The 20,376-nt window shown below is 49.1% G+C and overlaps 1 protein-coding gene across 2 annotated transcripts in view; it reads left to right on the forward strand.

The window, feature by feature from the left end:
- The first annotated feature begins 2,238 nt into the window (after positions 1–2,238).
- LOC142588050 (ribosomal protein S6 kinase alpha-5-like) overlaps positions 2,239–20,376 on the forward strand; it is a 298,656-nt gene continuing 280,518 nt past the window's right edge. For both annotated transcript variants that reach the window (XM_075699488.1, XM_075699490.1), the window contains exon 1: positions 2,239–2,537. In XM_075699488.1, coding sequence (XP_075555603.1) covers positions 2,444–2,537 — 94 coding nt within the window. In that variant the 5' untranslated portion in view covers positions 2,239–2,443. The remainder of the gene's footprint in view (positions 2,538–20,376) is intronic.

Consider the following 20,376-nt stretch of genomic DNA (forward strand, 5'->3'; position numbering starts at 1 on the left):
CATCAGTAGGCTCAGCAGCTGCCTGATGAGGCACGTCTCGTTCCTCGGAGTACCTAAGGCCTGAACTTCAGTTCAACTTAATTTCGACCCGCTTTTTAGATCGTCTAGGGCAGACGATTTAAAATCGTCAGGAGTCCCAGTAAGTGCCCGTCCATTTCAGCACTTATTGTAATTCGAATTCTTGTAGATACGCCAGTCAATTAATTACGTTCGCTCATTTCCTTGACATCACAGTGCAGGTGAACTATGCTTTCATTATCAGCGTCTTTTGGGACTGTGTGTTTGGAGCGCAAAGGCACCGGGGACCAGTGCAGCACGGTTTTGTGGACAGAGCTTGTACTTATTTTTTTTGGTTGTCACCGAGCACTCTGTTGACAGCCGATGAATCCAATGGCTAACACACCTTTTATTTATTTATTTTTTATTTATTATTACTCTCAGGGCCAAAGGCATTAAAGAAAGGAGTGGGCCACAGCAAATGAGAAAAAGAAACAACTATAAGCAGTTGGAACGTTTAAGTACAAGGGCTCTTGATTACGCAGTTTTAGCCAGGGTTTACTACGGCATGATAAATTGGTAGCAAACTAAGATAGTAAAGCGGTAAATACAGATGTACTTAGGATACAACCATACAGCAAAAAAAAAAAAAATATGCTTCAACTACACAATGTTAGCTAGAGCTGCTCGATATCTTTGGTTATCGTAAATGGATATGACTTCACCAGGAAGATGGTTCCATTCCGTGGATGACCAAAGAAAAAATGACTGTAGAGGGGAACGAAAAGGCTAACGCGTTAGCTCGAGGGTTCACTAACCGATCGACGGCGTCCTCTTCTAACCCCAACAACCTGCACTATCCCTCACAAAATTCCACAAATTTAAATGCCAAAGACATCCTTGCTCATCAGCGCGGAGTCCGCAGAAAATGCCCGCCGCCTCACCCACAACTTATTGGGGAAGAGCCGTCGATTGGCGTAAAATACAGACCGGGGTATTCCCCCATTTAAAATTGCTAAACGCCATGTATCCCACTCGTTATAGGGCCAACTGTCCTCGGTGCGGTGGCATACCTAGCCTAATACATATAAGCTGGGAGTGTACTAAGCACCCTCATAGGCGAAATACCAGCAACACAATGGAGCAGTGGGAGGCACAGCTCGCCCGCTCCGACTTAGCAGGACAAGTTTGTATAGGTGTTCTGTGGTCAGGCAGGCGGCAGAGGCCAGTGGGGCCCTGGACTGAGAGGCTCCGACCACCCCTCCTTCAAATATTTTCCATTGCAACAAAGTTTCTATTCTATTCTATTCTAGTGTAACATGATTCAAGACCAACTTTACAACGGTGGTCGATTCAAGGCGATATGTATTATGGATGAAAAATGAAGTCGTTGCAGAGTGATGAATGATGGTATAGTTTATGAAAAAGAACTAAACGTGCGGTTTTACGACGATATAATAAAATGGGTAAGTGCAAGGTTGGCTTTCATGGAACTTGCAGTTCTGTTGTTATTACGTATGATGAAACGAACTGAATTATTTTCCACGAGTTCTAGTGAAATAATTAGTTTGTCAATGGCAGGATCCCAAACAGCGCGTATGCGTATTCGAGCTTTGGACGATTCAAGTTTTGTCCAACTCTCTGTAGTTACGCGAGCCAAGTGCATTCGCTCGTTTCATTGACGTCAGTTCCGTCGTGGGAGACGACCACTCCATGAGAGCCCAAAACTCTCGTGGCCTGCAGGACCTGAGTAAAGTTGACTTCGGTCCTTCCTTCCTTCGATATCGGCATCTCTCGGAAACGAAAGATCCACTCGGTTCGCCTGCACTTTCCGAACTAGTTCACGAGACGCCCCACTTCGCCATTCGTGCAGGAAGAGTTTACAGCGTTATCTGCACTCGTGAGAAAGGTATTCCAGCGTTCACGCAGGACGTTCGGTGCTGGTTCTGCACGAGCAAAAACGGGCACTCAACTGACGAGAACTTATTCGCGAAGTGCAGGCCGCACAGGGCTTGTAGGTTTTGGAGCGCGATGGTGCAGATGGCGGGTGCATCGCGGTTTTGTCGACGGAACTCGTGCACAAGCGCGACCGCCGAATAGTACGATTCAAAACGGCCGCGCCTAACGGAACTTAACTACTAGCGCCATCTATATGCGGAGCGGCGAAGCTCCGTGACCGAGTTTTCCGTTTAAGGATGCCGGAGGCGCGAGGGTTCCTTCTGTAGGTGTTTATGTCGGTCGCCCAACGTTGGGCCGCCCCGCACGCCTCGTCGTGTTCGTCGTCGCTGGAGGAGTGCGTGGGGGCGGGGTGTCGCCGCTAGGGCTTGTTCGAGCGAGCGAGAGAAGGGGGGAGGACAAAAAAGATAGCACCAACAAAAAAAGCGCGTGCCCGTGCTCCGAACCGTCGGCTCGAAACCACCTGAAGGCGACGACCCTGCGGCTACCGATGGCGACGAGCGAAACCGTCGACGCGGCGACTGCGACGGCGGGCCCGGCAACTGCACCGGAAACCTTGACCGTTACGCACGAGCTCAAAAACGGTGAGTCGGCGCCGCGATGTGCTGCTGCCAACTGCCCGCCCCAAAAGCCTCGCTGCTGCAGGCGCGGCGGCCCGGCGCCGTCGACTTGTCGCGTCGAAGGGTCTGTTGCGCAGGCTTTTTAACTTTGGGCGCGATTCAACGCCGTACGTTTTTAACGCCGCTCGCTCGAGCGTGTCGCGGGCGCGAGTTTGCGACGTCGCACGTTGATCAACAACTCGTCTCAATTTAACGCCCTCCTCAAAAGTTCCGCTGTCGCAAACATATTTTCCTGTGCATAGCGCGGTCCGTCCGTCGTCTGCCGACCCGAGCCCAAACAATCGCGTCGTCTGTTTTGGGCGGGCAGTGCTGTCGTCTGCTATCTCTTGGCGCTTTCGATGTATATATCTGCTGTTAAAGCTTGCAGCGGGCATTCAGCATTTGAAAGCTTCAACAGCATAGCAATGTCGGATTAGATTTGAGCGAGCGACGGCTAGGCAGGCCGGCAGTTTCGCTTTTCGTTATTTTTTTTTTTTACTGGAACTTCCCGGGGGCCGTTCGTGTAGGTGCGGGCAACTGTTGCACAGATGTGGCTGGCTTGGCGTGCGCGCCGCGTTTGCGTTTTGCTGCTTGTTGCGTGCTCCCGTTGGCTTTCTTTCTGTTTTCACCTTCCGCCGCTGTCGTATCGCCTCACACTTTCGTCGATCTGCTGGTTGTATACAATGGTACATCTATTTCCTGTCGTGCTGGAGTCGGCTCGTGGGGGTCCAAGGCTGCGGAAGAAACCTCGTCCTTGACATCTCCGCTGGACTGGGCGATCGCGCGCGCGTTTTTTTTTTTTTTTTCTTTTCTTTTCCTGTAGGATACGGCGCTGTGATCGCTTCGACAGTGGGACCCTGCCATCGCCGCGACGGTTATTATCAGTGATAAGCGACTGTGGGACAAACAGTCCGGAAGGGGTCTTCCATGTCGCCACTCTCTTGTCTTTAAACGCAGGACGAAGCGCAGGAAAGTATGTCTGCTTTCTTTTTTTTTTTCTTTTTTTTTTCGCCGTTGTGAACGCCTAATTTTCGGATTTCCTTGTTATATTTGTGTGCGGATACGTCGTTTGCATTTATTTTCCTTGTCTCTAGATGCGCTAAGTTGCTTGACTACAAATTGACCAACGAAAATTTTATGTTCATATCCTTCTGCATCATCCGCTTTTGACGGCTTAAAAAGCTGCGCTTATGCCATAAATATGCAATTGTCTTCTGCTAATAAGTGGGGCACCGAAATTACACCACCTGTGTGTGTGTGTGTGTGTGTGTGTGTGTGTGTGTGTGTGTGTGTGTGTGTGTGTGTGTGTGTGTGTGTGCGTGTGTGTGTGTGTGTGTGTGCTTCTTTTCTGACGGTTGAGCACTGCCACATATATACATACAAGAAGTTATGATGGAAACCCAAGTAACACGCTATTCTGATTTCATAATTTTGTTTTCTTTCCCGAAGATGGGGTCTTTACTGTCACGGGTTGTTATGCACGTCCTTGCATAATGTGATTTTTTTCCCGATGATAATCTCTTCCAGCTGATTTGTTTTTCCTGCAGTCTAGGAATATATCATACGTTAACGCTTTCCCCACACCGGAAGTAATAGCCATTTCTAATAATTGAAGTCTTTATTAATGGCTTTTTACTGGATAGACCATCATGGTTTGCATAACATAGCACATACTATATAAAGCTAAAGAAATGTACTTTTCAAATGCATAATTTTTAAGAATACACGTTAGGGCGTAGTATACAATATAAATTTGTGAAAAACGGTTTACTGAAAAGTGCACCGAATGTCTGCAATGTTGCGCCGACAACGTAGAGAGAATATTTAAGAAGTCTGAAATATACAAAATGCTTTAATGCGAGTAGCATTCTTGGCATTGTCAGACCGTTTCTCTATCTCTCTTTTTTTTTTTTGCTATCTAAGCGTTTTCATGGGCCGATCCCGAAGATAGTACAATGCGTGAACTCACTGCGTCACTCTTCAAGTGAAAAACAAACAGAATTAGAAAAAGAAAATCCTTTAAAATTTTCTCCGAAATTCATTTCCCTCTCAAAAGAATGCTAGTCCCATACTTGAATAGTCACTGTATGGACGAGTTGTGGCCGAATATTTTTTTTTTCACTTGCACGTACAGTGCGCGCATGTTTCGGACGCAGACGCGTACACGTGCATCACGCCCGCGCGAATCGTCTCGCTTGCACGTGCGGTTTCGCTGGGTGCGATCCAGTCTTGCAGTGTGTAAAGACACGTGATATACGAGGCGTCCAACTAAGTGCTGGGCTCTCTAGCAGGCCACCCCTCTGTCCCATAGCGGACGCTGCATAGTCGGTAAATGGTTATTTATTTAAAAAAATAAAGCAAGAAGAAAGGTAAATTGTTGCTGACCACACTTCCATGGGGGCACAGTCGGATGACACCTGAACCGCTGTCGGCGGCCGGAAGTAGGGGAGTAAAATGACACTGGGAAAGAGGACGGAGTAAAAAGAAGAGTAAATGAAGCCGGCACGCTCTGACGCCGCAGAAGGGTACGTCGTGCGAAACACTCGCGCTCTTGTTGACTTTCCGTCGCCTTCTGCAGTTTCCTTATATTGGGCGGGCGTCCTCCGCTTGCTCTATGTATACACTCTTAAAACGGTTGCACCCTTTGGTGTGTATATTTGTCTAACAACAATAATCGTCATCCGCCTTGCTTGCGTTTCCTTTCTTGAAAACTCGGCTCTGGCTACTTTCCTATCGAGAATGCTGCGTCACAGTGATAACGCGCATGCCGTTCTTGACTGGGAAGTACCGGGCTCGCAGCGTTAAAGAAAGGAAACGCGGGCAAGACCGATGACGATTATCGTTGTGGGACAAGATAAGCCCCAAAGGGTGTAAATATTTTTAAGAGTGTACACCCTCAGACAGAGGTACACCCTTTGGGGTGTATATGTGCCACACAACAATAATCGTCATCTGCCTTGCTTGCGTTTCCTTTCTTGAAAACGCCGCGCCCGCTACTTTCCTGTAGGGAATGCTATGTCATGCTGATAACGCGTATGCCGTTCGTTACTGGGAAGTACCGGGCTCGCAGCGTTAAAGAAAGGAAATGCGGACAAGACAGGTGAGGTTTATTGTTGCGCGGCTAAAATATAACCCAAAGGGTGTAATTTTGTTTTAGAGTGGAGGTATATACTCCATTTTGCGAAAGCCAGTCACTGAGACTCCAGCACGGGCCTTGTGTGTCAACATTTGCGTGCCGCTATAAGGTACACTCTTAGGCAAAGTTGCACCCTTTGTGGTGTATCTCTGCCACACAACAATAATCGTCATCTGCCTTGCTTGCGTTTCCTTTCTTGAAAATGCCGCGCCCGCTACTTTCCGGTCGGGAAGGCTATGTCATGCTGATAACGCGCATGCCGTTCGTTACTGCAAGGTACCGGGCTCGCCGCGTTAAAGGAAATGCGGACAAGACAGCAGACGATTATTGTGTGGCAAAAGGGTGTAATTTTGCTTAAGAGTGTAAGCCTTCCAGTACACGCTTAGAAATTTACACCCCCTGGGGCGTATCTTGTCCCACAACGATAATCGTCATCTGTCTTGCCCGCATTTCCGTTTTTTAACGCTGCGAGCCCGGTACTTCCCAGTCACGAACGGCATGCGCGTTATCAGTGTGACGCAGCTTCTCGAAAGGAAAGTAGCGAGCGCCGAGCTTTCAAGAAAGAAAACTCGGGCAAGACAGATGACGATTATCGTTGTGGGACGAGATAAGCCCCAAAGGGTGTAAATAGTTCTAAGAGTGTACACTTAAAAATTTACAGCCTTTGGGGCGTATCTTGTCCCACAACAATAATCGTCATCTGTCTTGCCCGCGTTTCCTTTCTTTAACGCTGCGAGCCCGGTACTTCCCAGTCACGAACGGCATGCGCGTTATCAGTGTGACGCAGCATTCTCGACAGGAAAGTAGCCAGAGCCGAGTTTTCAAGAAAGGAAACGCCAGCAAGGCAGATGACGATTATTGTTGTGGGACAAATACACACCCCAAAGGGTGCAACCGTTTTAAGAGTGTAAAGGTGCAGTGTATATGACGTTTTTCTTTAGCTGCACCGTTAATTTAAATTGCCTGTGCACAGTTGCACACTTTGGGGTGTGCATTTGCCTCACAACGATAATCGTCGTCCGTCTTGCCCGCATTTGCTTTCTGTACCGGGCATTTCATTTTGCCCGGTACTTCCAAGTCACGAACGGCATGCGCGTTATCAGCGTGACACAGCAGTCTCGACAGGAAAGTAGCGAGCGCGACGTTGTCAAGGAAGGATACGCAATCAAGGCAGATGACGATTATCGTTGTGAGGCAAATATCCATCCCGAAGTGCGCAGCTGTTTTAAGAGTGTGGCAGAAAGCAGAATTCTAACCCTCGATCTAAAAGACGAGGCGGCCATTACGCCTACCAGAAATCGAAATCCTTCATTGAAAGATTAACAGAAATATGCTAAATATTTTAAACATTATTTATGGCACATATTTCCCTCTACGGATTGTAGGTAGTGAGTGTGCAAGGCATATATATGACTTGGAACGAATTCTGGGGATGGCACCGGCTTCGAGAGTGCGCCGTCAAACGTGCGGTAAAAATGCACTCCTGTTCCACTTTTTTTTTTAACAAAAACCTGTTTTATGCATTGAAGCACAAAATAACCGGAGCTTCAGTGCATTTCGTCGGACACCTTGAAAATAAATATCGCGAAAGTGGCGTTGTCTTGCAAATTGGTTCCAAGTATGCCTTGCATACTCACTAGCTACCATGAGTATATATAGATTGAAATATGTGCGTAAACTAGATCTAGTGCGCTTATGTCTACCATTCAATTAGGTATTTTTATTTCTCATGAAAGTAACGGCCGCGTCATAGAGTAATTTAGATCAAGGGTTAGGATTGCGTTATCTGCCATAGGAAACTTTTACAAAGTTGAAGCTAAAAAAAACTCCCTCTACACGCGTTTTTTTTTTCGCCGAGCTAATTGAAGTAATGTTCTGGAAGTGCACTTTAGTAGTATAAACTCATTTACTATCGCTTATTAGCGTTCCATAAACAGAGCAGAAAAACCTGCATGCAGCTGCAACGAGCTTCCTCGAACACGACCGCGGAACCGCGGACAAATGGACTGGAAGATGGAACCGGTCTGCTCGCTACGACAGGATCGCATATCTCGCTCGAACCAACCGCGCGTTCCACCGTCCTCTTCGCTTTCGTCTGATGGCCTCGCGCTCTCGGCTATTGCGAAATCCCGCATCCGGCGAATTCAATTATGCCGCGTCCTTCTCAGACTCTTTCGTAACGACATTAACCGGGCTATAGACCTTTCTCTTTATTGGCACGGCAATCATACCGACACCATAGATGGCGCGCCGTCACTGCTTGGACCGTCGGTCGCCGTGCTGTCGCGGTATCGAGGGCGCATGCGCGGCCCACGCGTGCTGGTTTAGGCGGTTTCTAGCGACAGTCAGTGGGCGTTTGGCATGCACAAGCGACGAAGCCGAGTGAACGTACTGTCACTCACCGCTGGCTGGCACGAACGTTGTGCGCGCATACATCAGAGAGGACGCAAGCCGTACTCGAGCGTTTGGGAGACGCAAACTCCATTGCGTGCCCTTCGCGCTCTTTTGCTCTCGCGTTGGATTCCTTAGTACTTACGGTGGTTTGTGTTATACAGCGGTTGGGTACGGCTTGCGTCCCCTAACCTAACGCTCTCTCTCTGGTTGAGCTCTGCGCCACCAGGTGGCTCCGCCGTGCAGGCCATTCACGTTTGCGCCTACAGGACTAGCATACAGGACGGGGTGTTCTACTTCTCCCTTTTCCCGTTGGCACAGTACAACGCCCATGCCTCGCTCACTAGCATCGCACTGAACAATGAACCCTTTTGTATAGTCTGGCGATCGTAGCACAGGCTGGCTTGTTAGGGCACTCTTTAGGGCGCTAAAAGCTCTTTCCTTTGTCTCGTCCCAGACGACTGTTTGAGGCTCTGTCTTTCTTAGAGCATCCGTCAGGGGAGCCGCGATATCAGAGTACCTAGGGATGTACCTCTGATAGTAGCCGGCGACACCCAAGAACGACCGAATATCGGTCTTTGTGCGCGGTTGCGGAAAGTCTCGCACAGCGGCCACTTTTATTTCAGAGGGGCGGCGACGACCCTGACCAATCACGTGACCGAGGTAGACAACCTCGGCCTGTGCTAACTGGCACTTAGGAGCCTTGACTGTCAAGCCCGCTTCGCGCAGGCGGGTTAGCACTGCCCGCAAGTGTGCCATATGCTCAGACCAGGATGCGGAGAATATCGCTACGTCGTCTAGATACGGTAAAGCGAATTCTTGCTGTCCCCGCAACACTTTATCCATGAGGCTTGAAAAACAGTATGGCGCGTTCTTCAAACCAAAACTCAACACTTTAGGACGGAATGTTCCCATTGGTGAAATGAACGCCGCATACCTACTAGCCTCTTCTGTAAGTGGAACTTGCCAATAACCACTGACAAGATCTAGGGTGGAAATAAACTGAGCGCTACTAACTTTCTCAAGGCGCTCCTCGATGTTAGGGATCGGATAAATTTGATCCTTAGTGATGGAATTAAGCCTGCGGTAGTCGACGCAAGGACGAGGTTCCTTGCCCGGTACCTCAACTAAAATCAAAGGGGAGGTATAATCACTCTCACCTGCCTCAATAACACCGAGCTGTAGCATTTTCTTTACCTCAGCCTCCATAATATCGCTCTGGCGGGGTGACACCCGATACGCCTTGGATCGTACTGGCTCTGGGGAGGTAAGTTCTATATCATGAGTAAGTACAGAAGTCCTACCAGGCCTCTCAGAGAACAGACCTTGAAACTCTTGTAATAGCTGGTGTAGTTCGGTTTTCTGCTCAGGCGACAGCGGTGCTTTACTGATAAGGTCACTAATGACTTGACCGGTGTCTTCCCTGTTCGTCACTGAGCCTAGTCCTGGAAGCTCGACCGGAAGCTCTTCAGGAACGTTTATCATCATGCACACCACTGCTTCCCTTTGTCTATAAGGTTTGAGCAGATTACAGTGGTAAACTTGCTGTGCTTTCCGCTTTCCTGGCAGACTTACCACGTAGTTAACGTCCGACAGTTTCTGAACAATTCGTGCTGGGCCCTCCCACTGCACGTCTAGTTTGTTGTTTAGCGATGTGCGCAATATCATGACCTCATCGCCAACCTCAAAACGACGGGCCCTGGCTGTGCGATCATAATAAACCTTGGCCCTCTGCTGGGCCTTTGTCATTGCTTCACCTGACAACTCCTGTGCCCTTCTTAAGCGTTCGAGGAGCTTAAGCACGTACTCCACCACGACTGGGTCGTCGCCCCTACCTTCCCACGATTCTCGAAGCATGCGAAGCGGAGATCGAAGCGAGCGACCGTACACCAGTTCAGCTGGCGAAAACCCCGTAGCCGCATGCGGCGCGGTCCTTAAAGCAAACATCACCCCAGGCAGACACAGCTCCCAGTCAGTTCGATGTTCAAAACACAACGCTCTCAACACGCGCTTCATGACGGAGTGGAGCTTCTCAACGGAATTCGACTGTGGGTGGTACACTGAGCTGTGTAGCAGCTTTACCCCACACCTTTCGAGAAAAGTTGTCGTCAAAGCGCTAGTAAACACTGTGCCCTGATCTGATTGAATTTCTGCAGGAAAACCAACTCGCGCAAATATGGACAGTAGTGCATTAACTATCTCAACTGAGCTGAGTTCTTTAAGCGGCACTGCTTCAGGGAACTTTGTCGCTGGGCAGATCACAGTCAAAATGTGTCTGTACCCCGTGGCTGTTACCGGCAGAGGTCCCACAGTATCAATAACGAGCCGTCTAAAAGGCTCCGTAATGATAGGTACCAATTTCAACGGCGCCCTCGATTTGTCCCCTGGTTTGCCCACCCGCTGACAAGTGTCACATGTCCTCACGAAATGGTCTGCGTCCCGAAAACACCCTGGCCAATAGTACTCTTGCAAGAGACGGTCCTTAGTTTTCTTAACTCCTAGGTGTCCGGACCACGAACCCCCGTGTGACAAGCGCAACAGATCCTGACGATAGCATTGAGGCACGACCAGCTGATCGAACTCCACTCCTCGGCGGTCTAGATACTTCCGGTACAGGACTCCACCCCTTTCCACAAAACGCGCAGTTTTCCTGGCGATACCTTCTTTGACATTGCAGCGCACGTTTTCCAGGCTGCCATCCTTTTTTTGCTCGGCTATCAAAGCCGTCCGGCTGACTTTTAGCAACCTATCAAGTCCGTCTGACGTAGGCGCGATGAGCAAATCAGTAGATAGCTCTTCTAACTTTCCCGCGTCGGGCGTTTCCTCTCCAGTATCTGGCGCCTTTAACGTTACAGACTCTAGTTTATTCAGTTCGGGCGTGCTCGGCATATCAGCTTGCTGCGCCTCTGACCCTTTTTCGTTGTTTGATAACGTCGGCCCCGCAACTACCGCCTTTGCAGCGAGCTCCCGAACCTTCGATCTGGTTAAGGCCTGAACACTAGCTTCACCAAACAAAAGCCCCTTCTCGCGCAGGAGGTGATCGGACCTGTTTGAAAATAGGTACGGGTACTGGGGTGGCAGCATAGATGACACTGCCGCCTCTGTCTCAAGCGCTCCGAAAGGTCCTTCAATAAGCACCTTTGCTACTGGCAGACACACGCTATGAGCTTCCACGGCTTGCTTGATCCACGCGCACTCGCCCGTGAACATATGGGGTTCTACGTAAGATGGGTGAACTACATCCATCGTAGCTGCGGAATCGCGAAGCACTCGGCACTCTTTCCCGTTCACGAGGAGGTCTCGCATGTAAGGCTCGAGAAGCTTCATGTTCTCGTCAGTGCTGCCTATTGAAAAAAACACAACTTTTGGTGTTGTTTCCGGACACTGCGCCGAAAAGTGACCCGGCTTCTGGCACGTATAACAAACGCCCGCTCGCCTCATCTCGAACCGCTTTCTGCGTTCGGCTTCGGCTGCCGCCGTCTCCTTAGGTTCGGTCGCACTGCTTCCACTCGCATCCGCACTACGCGTGTTCCCCTTTGCTCTCATGGGTGTGAACTTCGGCCTCTCGAACTTCGAGCCAAATTCACCCTTTTGACCATCCTTAGCTCCGCGAGCCCGACGCGTCACAAACTCCTCGGCTAGCTCAGCGGCTTTAGCCACCGTACAAACGTCTGGCCTATCCAAGACCCAGTATCGCACGTTCTCCGGTAACCGACTATAAAACTGTTCTAGCCCGAAGCACTGCAGAACTTTATCGTGGTCACCAAACGCTTTCTCTTCTTTGAGCCACTCCTGCATGTTCGACATAAGCCTATACGCAAACTCTGTATATGACTCACTTTTGCCTTTCTCATTTTCCCGAAACTTCCGACGGAACGCCTCCGCAGACAGCCGGTACTTTTTTAGCAGACTCGATTTTACTTTGTCGAAATCCTCTGCCTCCTCTCTATCCAAGCGAGCGACTACGTCGGCCGCCTCGCCGGGTAACAAAGTGAGCAAGCGCTGTGGCCACGTTTCCCGAGAGAACCCCTGCTTCTCGCACGTTCGCTCAAAGTTAACCAGGAACAAACCAATGTCCTCTCCAAGCTTAAACGGCCGCATCAGGTCAGTCATTTTGAACAATACTCGTTCTCCTGCACCGTGTGCCTGACTTCCATTACGAGCGCGTTCCATCTCTACCTCGAGACGCTTCATTTCCAAAGCGTGTTCGCGCTCTTCTTTTTCTTTCTGTTCTTTAAGTTCACGCTCTTGTTTTTCTTTCTGTTCTTTAAGTTCGCGCTCCTGTCTTTTTGACCTCTCCTCAATAGTCTCAAGGCATTCCGACAGCTCGTCATCCTCAGCCTCTAACTCAAGAATAGCCTTTAGCAGTTCAGGTTTTCTTAGTTTGTCTGAGACATCCAGACCCAACTCTCTTGCAAGCTCCAACAATTTCGGTTTGCGCAACGACTTCAAATCCATGGCTGCTCTGAATGCTGCTTTCTCTACTGCTTACTATTGTCTTGCCGCAAACTAACCCGGCAGCAACGACAACCACAATTACCAGCTCTGTTTCTGACACTAACAAAAAGCCTGGCAAAGCTCAGAAGAAGAAAGTCCCGCACTCACCAAACCTCGCAGGCAGGAATTCCGCGCAGTCGTTCCGCTGCAGGCAACCAGTCGTCACACAGGGCTCGTTGCACTGCTCCCGGATCGTCGTTGAGCTGCTCAGCATACCGTCAACTGCATCTCTTCGCTGCTGGCCTCCGTTGTCGCGATCTCACCGCTGGCAGACAGTTATTTGAAGTCGGAGGCGATCTCACCGCTGCCAACCAGATGTTTGGATCGGACTGCTGGTACGATCTGTTGGGAACTCGGCGCTGACGCCCGTGGTTGTACCTGGGTCGCAAGCCCCAAGGGTAGCGTTGGCCTGGCGGCCTGGGGTACAACTGGAAGCATCCGAAGGTCCCGGCAAAGCATGAGTCGACTGGTAACAACAAAACAACTTGTTTATTTTAACATCGCAAAGAGTTGGCGGTCAGGTTGACCGAAGTAGAGAGACGGGAGAGCACTTCACTCAACAGAAGAAATCGGAGCCCTCCCTTTTTGCGTCCGGGGGCAGCTGTTTTTATACTCTCGCAGTTGAGGGCAAGAAGGAACCCCTCAAAAGACGAGCACGTGAATGTACAATGGGCTAATGGTGACGCACACTGTCGTAGCGATGCCGTAGCACCATGACGAGCACGATCTCGTAGCACCCTGTCGAGCACGATCTCGTAGCACCCTGTTGTAGCGCTGCCGGTCGGGCACAATGACTGTAATGAGAGGATGGTCCCTGCTTTGGCATCGCCTGTTTCGGGCACAATGACTGGAATGAGAGGATGGTCCCTGCTTTGGCATCGCCTGTTTCGGGCACAATGACTGGAATGAGAGGATGATCCCTGCTTTGGCATCGCCTGTTTCGGGCACAATGGCTGTAATGAGGGGACGATCCCTGCTTTGGCATCGCCTGTTTCGGGCACAATGACTGGAATGCGAGGGTGATCCTTTGCGGTCGCATCGCCGCAGTCGCGCCTGGAAACACCTGGCGATGAGTGTTGCGGCGACGACGATCGGGCCAAAATGTCTGCCGCCCTGCCGCAGTCGCGCCGGCAAAACCACGTGTCGCAGGCGAAACGCAACACCCCATTTAGTTAATTATTAAGTATTGATACTTCTCGCTCGAGACAGAAAACCGACGAACACGAAGAGAAGGAACGGGAAGAAATCCTCTACCTGTTAGTCCTTAACAATCTTTGGTTCCCGGTACAGTTTTCCAGTTGATGCGCGTACTTGTTCACGGGCACTGCCGTGGCTCTGCTTGCAGAGTTGGAGCACGCACTCAAGCCTACCGCCTGCTCTGACGTCATGATCACGTGCTCACACGTGCTGCGCAGTGCTCCCTGAACAGGTTCAGTGGCAGCGGTGAAGGATTTCTCTATTTGCACGGGTGTTGACGCATATGTTTTCGAAGTTTTTGAAACTCCACCGCTTACACGCTTCTCGCACGTAGAAGGATAACACTTAGCAGGTGCGAAAGTTTGGGAACCTTTACGTTTTAGTTTGCCATAAACTTGGATTGGAAATGCTGGGCCAAGCGTCATCGACATTATAGTGACGTCACGACAGCAACATTTGCCGCTGTCGTGCGGTGACAATATAAGAATTAAAAAAAAAAGAAGTTGCATGTGCACCAACCAATTAGGTTCTCTTATTCACTGACGTCAGCCGATTTCAGTTGCGCCTTTAAGACGGCTATGCGAGCGTATTTCTCCGTTTATACGGGTGTCTTTTTGTGTCAGTAGTTTCGGCATGAATCCTGAACGCCTAGTCCAAGTTTTACGGCTGCAGTCCTTACACCACTGCTAAGAAAAAGTAATATTTTAGCTTGAAACACCGAGCGTTTATTTAACAATTAAGCTTGCATTTACAATTGCAGAGCAGACTTCCTAAGCTGTAAGCGGACTCCAGCTGGCTTGAATCTCTTTCCGAGGTGAAGGGTATGTTCATGGATAGTTAATATTTGGTGTGTAAAAAGACGGGGCTACATTGTATTCTAAAGGGGACAAAGGATCCAGTTACATAGCAAGTTTTTAGAAAATTTGCTGCACCACGACGGCCTCAGTGCGAGAAGATACTTTGAAATCCCTGACGTCACACTGCCCTACTGTGGTTGGTGAATTTCGGCGCGAAATTCAAGAACTGAAAGTTTTTCTTTCATTTTCTCTCCGCGAACCGATAGTTTGTCGTCTAAGCTAGCTCAGGTTTTTTTCTATAAAGTATTGTTTCATGCCTGCATAATACTTAATTTCACGGTAATAGTTTGATTATTAAGAGAGAATATGAGGACCAAACTTCATTTTTTTAAGTTCCGCGCCTAATCCCGTAGTGATGACGTCATCGACATCAATGTACTGCAGTATTTGGACCGTGATGGTTTATCATAATTTCTCGAAATTTGCGAAGTTCACTCTTTGCCTCTCTCAGAACACGACGCAGTTCCATCTTTACCTATCGAAAAAAAAAATTGGCTACGCACGAGCAGACGCCTCCAGAATCCATGACGTCACAGCTGGCTGGTGCGGGGACATCAGTGTGGCGTCGCCACGATCGAGTCTTTCGTTCTTACAAATAGAATGCCTTTCTTTTTTTCGTATTGTGGTAAGATGTTTTATTAATAGAACTCAAATAATTGTTTTTTGTTTTCTGTCTCACATCTCTTATATGTATGCATACCTTATCATTTTTCTTAACGAAAGTTTCGCTATAGCAAAAGCGCGGCCGTACCCTTTTGCCGTTGGGAGAGCGCCCCTGTAGCCTCGACGAGTAAAATAAAGGGTATATATGTATATAGCCGCAGCGGACGAGTGATATGCGACATCGCATTGCCATTCAGCTGTTTCGAACTGCACTCGGCTGACTGACATGCTTCCTGTGTTTTGGTGTTTATACGCGGGGCCGGTGACAGCTGCCGACTTCTTCGTTTTACGCTTATCCTCGCAGTTACATGGGGGCGTTCGCATATAGAATAAATACAGCTGCATCGCGTTCTAATACCATCATATGTCTATACGTGTCGCGCTTTCGATCTTCTCCGCCCCTTGTATACTCTATAGCCCGCTGTACTTTGCGCCGGCGGGGATAAACGGAAGAGGGGAGAAAGATGTTTCTGAGGGGGGCGACGATGCGTACAAAGACCGCGAGCAAATACAGTCGAACGCCCCTTATAACGAAGTGCTTAGGGGGCCTCCGAAATTATTCGTTATAGGGGCCACTTCGTTGCAAAGGTTACGCACCGCACACTTCGCAACAGAACCTGGACTAACCATTCCTTCGTTATACGCGCGTCATTTCGTTGTATAGAGGCGTTCGTTGTATAGAGGCGCTCGACTGCATGGTCTGTCTGACGGATCGAGCTTTCACAGACGCGAGTCGAGCCCCCATCTCGCGCTATGATTCAAAAAAGTGCGCGAGCTTTTCAGCAGCTGGTCTTGTACGGTATATTCCTTGTGAGATTAATACGGGTTTCACAAGGGCCACTTTGAATGGCGATCGGGAGCCCGATCTGCATCGAATTTCTCGTTCGCGATTGGCTGCTTTCCTCAGTCTTCGTAAGGGAGGCAATCGCGACCGAGAAATCGGATACACATCGGACTCGATCGCGATCCAAAGTGGCCTTGTGACACCGGTATAGAGGGACACCCGCGGCACTGGCGTGGTGGCTTTGTCGTTGCGCTGTAAGCACGAGGTCGCGGGATCGAATCCCGGCGGCGGTGCGGCCGCATTTCTATGGGGGGGCGAAATGCGATAACGCCCCGTGTTACTTGCATCGGGTGCGCGTTGAAGAGCCCCAGATGGTCAAAATTAATCAGCTGAACTCCCAGTACGGTGTTCCTCATAACCATGTCGTGGTTTTGGCGCGTAAGACCCCGCGATTTAATTTTATTGCGATAACAATTATATGGACACTCCAAACGAATTTTTCGCCGTCGCCGTGAGGTTGCGTATATATTTAGGTATATGTATGCTATATGCCATTCCATGCTATGCGACGTGCGGTATGTGCGGGTTATATTGCCGCACCATTCTATCGCTAAAGTTGCTCATACCAGGTGTTACATTCTTGGCAGAATTACTCCTCAAAATTTTCAGAATGGCAGCCCACAAACAAGTGTCGCGAAACAAAACACCTACACTGCGTCTCTTTTATCTTAAATCTTGTCAGACTTAAAGGGACGCTAAAGTGAAAAATGATTTCTTCTGCATGAGTAAATTACCGGTTCTACAACACTAAAAACACCACTCTTGCAACGATAAGACGTTTGTTAAGCCAGAAAAAGCGCAAGAACGAAATACGGGTGGCGACGCCTACTTAAAGGGCCCCTGAAACGGTTCGGACAAATTTTGTAGACGCGTAGGGTTCAGCTTAAGTAGAACATTCGCACCACAATTTAAGTGAAGCGTTACGTATTAATGGAGCTACAAGCGATTAGAAGTTACCCTCCTCCCTAGCCATGCTTTTCCTCCTCAACTCGTTCGCCGAGCGAGCGGGGTTAAGCTCCGCCTTCACTGGTTCAGCGTCACGATGCGACGTCACATCGTCCACTTCCGGTTGTTTTGGAGCCCGCCCCCGCCCGCGCGAGACCTCTCCGCTAGCCGCTTGGCCGTCGACCCCAAGCGAGAGCTATCGAAGCAGCGTGCGTTGCGAGCATTCTGTCGTAGCGCCGAACATGTCTGGTATTCCGTTAACCACACACTAGCGGTAACCACAGGCAAGCTGGTCATTTCGGCAAATGACTGGAGGCATAAACTCAAGCTGATGAAGGAACATTAGCGTAGACGTACGTGAGCGGCCTGATCGGTCTGCACGGTCCATATACTTATTGGCCCAGCGCTTAACCAGCCAAACACAGCGCTAATATTGTTCTAACCAAGTGTAAAACATTTTAAACATTTATAAAAACAACGTGTTGATGATTACACTCCTGCGAAAAATACACACCAGCAACAAAGAAGAATACACTTCGTTGCTGCTACTGTGTATGGTTGAGCTCTGTGCCACCAGGTGGCTGCACCGTGCAGACCATTCACATTTGCCCTTCTGCTCATCTCATGGGTCATCCCGTTACGGCACAGTCAAGCGGCCAAACTCTGTCCCCTTGCGCTTGCGTTTGCCCTAACTCGCGAAACGCTATTGCGTTAGTAATCTTCCGGTGTAAAGTGACGGCCACAAACGCGCAAATCCTGGCGCCGATCGGATAGCGGCAGTCCGATGCCCAGCAGCCAGTTCGCTCGTACGCTTTGCAGAGGGACACGACGTCGCAGCTTGACACATTGCCACTCGCTAAGTTTGCAGTCCACAAGGCAACAAAGTCGAATCATAGTGCTCGCGAAAAGACTGAGACCGATTCTGACCGCGGAGCTCTCGTCAAAATGGAGTACGTTGTAACACAAGCAGACGACACTTGTTGTGTGCCGGAAGTGCTCAAGTGTACTGAAAAATTATTCTTGTGCATTCTCTTTATGTTACTTTCTTTTCATAAAAACAAATTAGCTAACATTCCAACTATTATGAAGATCATTTGTTTACCATAAAGTTGGAATAAATTATCGATCACGCGCCCTTGTCAGCCAATCGGATAGCTCGCCCCACTGACGTCGTATGGGTGATTTCGGTCATATGGGTAAGGGCGGCTTAAAATTCCGCCGAGCACTGTGTTGCGATCGGCAGCGATGTGCATTTTTAAAACCTTATAATAAATTACACGCTTTACGCGGGGCACTTAGATGTGTCAATTAATGATCAGAAGGACCTACTCTAATGACTCAGTACGTTTGTAGAAAATCGTCAAAAGCGTTTCAGGGTCCCTTTAAGTTCCCGCACCTGGGGGCTGTGACGTCTTGGATTTTGATGTCATCTTCTAGGGCTTACTAATTATATATAGCGGTACAGATTGACTACATTGTGTTGAAAGGAACCAAATATTGAACATGGCAAGTTTCGGGAACCTTTATTCAGCCAACGCAGCCCAAATGCGAAAACATACTTTGGAATCCCTGACGTCACGCTGACGTACCGGCGCTGGGGTTTCGGCGCGAAATTCAAATACTGATACTTGGACCTTCATTTCCTCATCTAATAATCAAACTATTTTTTTTTTAAATGACTGCCTGCAAGGTTCTCAAAATATGCTTCATTAGTCTAAACTGATTTACTCTTTCGCTTTAGTGTCCCTTTAAATACTAAAAGTGCGAAACAACAACGGAGCTCGGATCTGAAAATCATGCGATTTTATTGACGCGGCTGTGCACTGCCTCAGGGATCGGCCCGGGAAAGAGGTTTGAAACATACCCGATACGGAAAAGAGGTGGTTAAGTCGCCAAGAAAGACGTTGGCTAAACATGAATGAAGTTGTCCGACGGCAAGATTCAGAGTGTCCCTAGCGTAACAGCTGGTTTTCATACTTAGTCAGCTTACATACGTTTGCTTCAATTCATACTGCCACTACAGCTACGAGTCTTACACTTCGTGTAATATTCTTACATGTTAATTGCTATCGCATTCGTCGCCGCGCGCCTTTTTGGCGGAACTGTGACATTTCCTTAAAGGACCCCTGAAACGCTTCGGACAGATCTTGTAGACGCGTAGGGTACAGCTAAAGCTAACCATTCAATTTGTGTGGAACGTCTCATATTAAGAGAGGTAGGGATCATTACAAGTTACCCTCCTCCATAGTCATGCGTTTTCTCCTCAACTCGTTAGCCGAGTGATCGGGGCTATTCTTCACCTTCACTGGCTCTGCATCATGATGGCACGTCGTGTGGCACGACTTCTGGTTCTCTAGGAGCGAGAGCGCGGTGTTTCCAAAATTTCCACCAGCTGCTTGGCAGTCGACTCCAAGCGAGGGCTATCGCAGCTATCGCAGCTATCGCGAGAGATATGGCTGCTATCGAAGCAGCGTGCGTTGCGAGCATTCTGTCGCAGTGCCGAACGTGTCTGGTATTCCGGTAACCACAGGCTAGCTGGGCGTTCGACAGAACCGTAGAGGCATAAACTCAAGCTGATGAAGGAACTTTAGCGTAGACGTACGTGAAACGCCTGATCGGTCTCCACGGTCCAGCCACCCGTTGACGCAGAGCTTAACCAGCCAAACAAGGAGCTAATGTTGTTCTAACAAAGTGTAAAACATTTTAAACATTTACAAAAACAACGTGTTAACAATTACACTCCTGCGAAAAAATCTACACCAGCAGCAAAGAAGAATACATTTTGTTACTGCTACTGTGTGTGGTTGAGCTCTGTGCTACCAGGTGGCTGCACCGTGCAGACTATTCACATTTGCGCTTCTGCTCAAACCGCGAAACGACACGCAAGGAGACACGGCCAGGCCCTATCCCCTTGCGCTTGCGTTTACCCCAATACCGGACTCGCGAAACGCTATTGCGTTAGTAATCTTCCGGTGTAAAGTGACGGCCGCAAACGCACAAATCCTGGCTCCGGTCGGATAGCGGCAGTCCGATGCGCAGCAGCCAGTTCGCTCGTCTGCTGCCTTGCAGAAGGATACGATGTCGCAGCTTCACATATTGCCAGTCGCTGCGTTTGCAGTCCGCAACGCAACAAAGTCGAATCATAGTGCTCGTGAAAAGACTGAGACCGACTCTGACGGCGGAGCTCTCGTCAAAGACGGAGCACGTTGTAACACAAGCAGACGACGCTTGCTGTGTGCCGGAAGTGCTTGAGTGTTGTGAGACATTGTTCTTGCGCATTCTCTTTCTGTTACA

This window comes from Dermacentor variabilis, chromosome 7 (assembly GCF_050947875.1).
Source record: "Dermacentor variabilis isolate Ectoservices chromosome 7, ASM5094787v1, whole genome shotgun sequence".
NCBI classification, from domain to species: Eukaryota; Metazoa; Arthropoda; class Arachnida; order Ixodida; family Ixodidae; genus Dermacentor; species Dermacentor variabilis.